The sequence below is a fragment of the Plasmodium reichenowi genome, chromosome 13 (assembly GCF_001601855.1).
Source record: "Plasmodium reichenowi strain SY57 chromosome 13, whole genome shotgun sequence".
NCBI classification, from domain to species: Eukaryota; Apicomplexa; class Aconoidasida; order Haemosporida; family Plasmodiidae; genus Plasmodium; species Plasmodium reichenowi.
In genome coordinates, this window is record NC_033658.1 from 1,971,581 (window position 1) to 1,976,580 (window position 5,000).

General features: G+C 18.4%; 1 protein-coding gene across 1 annotated transcript in view; it reads left to right on the plus strand.

Moving 5' to 3' along the window:
• Nucleotides 1-1,141: 1,141 nt before the first annotated feature.
• PRSY57_1351400 (hypothetical protein) overlaps nucleotides 1,142-5,000 on the plus strand; it is a gene marked incomplete at both ends in the record, with an annotated part of 4,725 nt that continues 866 nt past the window's right edge. Inside the window, one exon of the mRNA XM_012909437.2 lies at nucleotides 1,142-5,000. This exon is cut by the window's right edge and continues 866 nt beyond it. Coding sequence (XP_012764891.2) covers nucleotides 1,142-5,000 — 3,859 coding nt within the window.

Genomic DNA, 5,000 nt, shown 5'->3' on the forward strand with positions numbered 1-5,000 from the left:
TTTTTTTTTTTTTTTTTTTTTTTTTTTTTTTTTTTTTTTTTTTTTTTTTTTTTTTTTTTTTTTTTTTTTTTTTTTTTTTTTTTTTTTTTTTTTTTTTGTTTTTTGTTTTTTTTGGAAATATCAATAAAAAGAAGAAAAAAAAAAAAAAAGAAAGTAATATAAATAAATATATTATTATATATATATATATATATATAATATTAAGCACGAATTTATTTGAATTATATATATATATATATATATATATATATATATTATATATATTTGTTTAATTATGTATTATATAATATATTATTATATATATATATTATTATTATTTTATTCTCATTACACATATATATATGGATATATAACATTTTGTTCATGAATTTTTAAGTAAACTATTAATTCTTAAATTTTAGGTTAAATGTTTTAATATTTAGTAATACATAAAATATAATATATATATTATGTAATTTTTTAACACAAGTCCAATTTTTAATATTGTCAAATATATGAATATGTAATAATATATATAATATATATATATAATATTGTGTTATTAGTTTATATCCTTCATAATTACTTTATTTTATTATTTTTTTTTAATATATTCCAGTTTTTATAATATTATTATACCCCTTAGGGTAATGTTTTTAAACATACATGTATATTCATTTTTACATTTAATGAAAAATGTGATAAATATAAAAAAGGAAAAAAGAAAAAAATTATGAGTGTATTATTATTTATAACCTAAGTATTTTATTATTATTATTATTAATTTTTTTTCTCCATATATTATATATATATATTTTTTACCCTAATTTTTATTATAATTTATTTATTTATTTATTATTATTTTTTTTTTTTTTTTTTTTTTTTTTGTTGTTGATAATAAGTGTATTATTATTTTTATGAAATAAGGGCTTATGATAAATATATAAAAAAAATAGTTAGTTTATATAAAGGTGTACTTATACAAGAATATATAAACAGGTACACACATATATATATATATATGTATATATATTTAGAAAGGAGTATCACATTTTACATATATATGTGAATCTAAAAGAACTCCTTGTATGAGCTCGGGAAATATAAGAAAGATAGTTTTTCATATTAGCAGTTTGAAAAAAAAAAAAAAAATATTGTGAGAATGAATGATTTTAGTGAAGAATATGATTTTATGCAAAGAATTCATAAAGTGGAAGGATATAATGAATGTAATATGAACAATGGTTTCGAAGGTAATAAAAATGATGATTTATTATTTGGAAAAGATAAATGCGAAAAAGAATTTTATTTAAAAAGTAAATATGATAAATATAGTAATGTGTTAAATGGTTTTGGAAAAGATGATAAATATTTATATTTAAAAAAATTAAAAAATGAAAAAGAACATAGAAAAAGAACAGAGGGGCCATCTTTAGGTCGATCAGCTGTTGATTATGATAGTAAAAAAAGTAATATTAATGAATTAACTAAAATACATGAAATTGTATATTATATACATGCTAATAAAAGAAATGTATATGATTATTTAAATAAGCAAACAGATTTAGAAAATAATTATTATCAAATAGAAGAGAAACCACAAAATTTAACTAATGATATTGTTAAAGAGAATGAAGAATATATATATTTAAATGAAAATGCTTATTATAAATTAAAAATAAATAAAGAAGATAAGGATGATGCAGGAGGAGGAGGAGGAAGTCGCGGTGGAGGAGGCGGTGGTTTTATTAATGGTGTAACACATAATATGGGTAACATGAATATAAGATATGCAGTTGATGGGAATGGTAATAATATAATGGGTGATATTATAGAGGGTGATAATTTTTTATTAAATATAGCAAATTCATTATTTACATTTAAGGATTATATAAAAAACGTTATATATTTCTTAAGTAAAATATTTCATTATAATTTTTTAGATTATACATATATAAAGAATTATTCTTTAACAAATTATTTTGATAAGAATGTTAAGGATTATATGAAATATTTAAAAAAATCAGAAGATACACGTTTCTTATCTCAAGAATTTATATTAAGAAAAAAATTTATAATGCCTCATTTTATATATAATTGTGTAGATTGTAATTATAATACAAATGATAACGGTATAATAATTTTATCTTCTATATATCCATTTATACATAGTTATGATTATAATCAAAAATTAAAAGATTTACGTAATCAAGAAAAAGAATTAGATAATATATTAAATAATGAAAGGAAAAGAAGAAGAAAAACAATCTTTTCTTTTGTAAACAAATTTAGAAATTTTGTAGTTAATAAAATATATTCAGATAAAAATAATGTAAATAATATGACAAGTCGAATTCGTAATCAAAGTGAATATTCAGAATTCTTAAAAAAATTTGAAAGTAGTATAAATGAAGAAGGAGAATTAATACAAGATATAATTTTCCCAGGTAAAGCTCAAATGATTTTTATAAATTTTAAACAGCTGGAAAACAATTTTACTAATATGATATCAAATGTTGACGTAAAGAATGAAAGAGTTCAAGTAAGTAATCTTATTTTAGGTTATGAGAAAAAAGAGCATATAAAATATACAGATATATTAATATCCAATATATTAAAAAATATAAAAAAAAAATATCCTGATATGGTAATTAATGATGAAAATCCAGTCAATTTTTTACTTGAACAAAAAGATGTTATACCTAAAAAATTATCTGCTGAAGCGGGCAATGATTTTAAAAATAATATAAATATAAATCTTAATACTAATGGTATTAATAACAACAACAACAATAATAATAATAATAATTATTATGGGGATAACAATAGTTATCATAATAATTCTGTTAATTATAATATGCATAATTTTATGCCCAGTACAAACACTAGTAGTTATACTAATAAGAATTTTCTATGTTCTGAGATGTCGTCAGATGTATATTTTAATAAAAAAGATTTATATAAATTATCAGATCTTAAAGATTATATTTGTAATTCACCTTCTCATTTAATGAAAGAAAAAAAGAGTAGCTGTGAATATGTAACTTGTGTATGTTTTGATAATAATTCAAATAATTGTAATTTAATAAATAATTTTGTACTTGGTTATAATACAGGAAAATTAGAATATATTTATGGGAAGATAATATATAGTAATATTAGTCATTGTGATTTATTAATAGATTATTATTCTAAAAAAAATAAGAAATTTTCTTATGAATTAAATAAACGTATATTTTTAAACGGTTCAGTTATAAAAATAAGTTTTGCGCCTAATGGTTTTTTTTGTCTAATATTAACTAGCAGAACATTATATTTGTGTAATTTTTTTTATTTTTCCATATATGAAATAACAAATAATTGTTATAATTCACAATATGTTAATTTCTTATGGCTAAATAATAATTCTTATGTTATTTTTAATGATAAGGGACATATACATTTATATGAGAAAAATTTAAAGAGTGATGGATTTCAAGGCTTTTCGGTAATCAAAACGTTTTTTATTAATCAAGAGATTTTTTTTAATTCGATTTGTGAATATCATTTGTATAGTAATAGTATATACCTATATACTGGTGAAATCGAAAAGAAAAAAAGAAAAAAATCTTCAGGACATTTATTCAAAAAAAATCATATAAATAATAAGAATATGAAAAAAAAACGTACGAGCGAATATTTTTATAAATATGATTGTAATCTTATAATTATTGATTTAAATTCAGATACACATAAAAATATATCAAATTATAAAGGCAAAGAATTTTTAAATATGTATTTAAAAGATAATATGAATGATATAGATAATAATATGAAAGAAATTAAAATGTTAGAAAAATTAATTGATAATGAAAAAACATTTGAAGATGAAGATATTCCTTTTGATAAATTAACATATATTAATATAAAAGATTTTAATAATTATATTTCTACAATAAAAACATTGGGAAATAATTTATATATGAATAATGAAAGTGGTGATGAACATATGTTAGAATATGATCCGATGAAAACGGATGAGAATTTTTCTGTAAAAAAATTATTTGTAAATTATATTAAAGATGTTAAAAGATATTTATATAATTTAAAAAATGACAATATAGTTAATATATTATTACCAAGATATTATAGTTCAACAGATGATTATAATTATAACAACTTTTTAAATATTCGTTTTTTCACCATAGAAAAATCAGATAACAAACATCTCATTGCACTAGATACTGAAACCGATTTCGTTTATATATATAAGATAAGAAAAAATGTTTATTTAGATGATGATACATTAGATAATTTAAAAAATAGAAGATTAGTAGGAGGAATAGGTAGTGGATTTCATTTCAATAATCCGTTACAAATGTTTTATTCAACTTATATGAAAAAAGAATCATTATTAAAAGATGAATGGAGAATATATAATGATTATATATATATAAATACTAAAAAACCACAAAAGTTTATTAAATATAATTTATTATATATTATAAAAAATCAAAGGAAAATATTTTTCCCATTGCATGTATATGTAATAAATACAAAACAAAATGAAAATGAGTATTTTCTGTTTATTAAGTGGGCAACAATAAAAAATTCTTTTATTTATTCATCTTATAGTTCTTTAAATAAAGTATCAAAAATGAAAGAATATTTTAAAAGGGATGATGAAAAATTATTAAAAGTTTTAGAAAATCCTAAGAATATCTTCTTATATAATATAAATGAAAATGATTATCCAACTTCTTATTTATATAATAATAATACAAGTAATAGAAATAATATTAATAATAATCGATTATTAAGTAGAAGAAATAAACTTATAGATAAGGATTATTTATCTGAAAATGATGAAAGTTATTTATTAGGAAATAAATATAAAGATAAACTAAATAAACAACAAGATCCATATCGTCATTCATATAGACAATATTTGGGTCCTGAAGATTATATAAATAAAACACCAATGAAAAATATACCTAGAAATTTTTTTACTTCTCCTGTTAGTCCTAATAATCTCAATATTA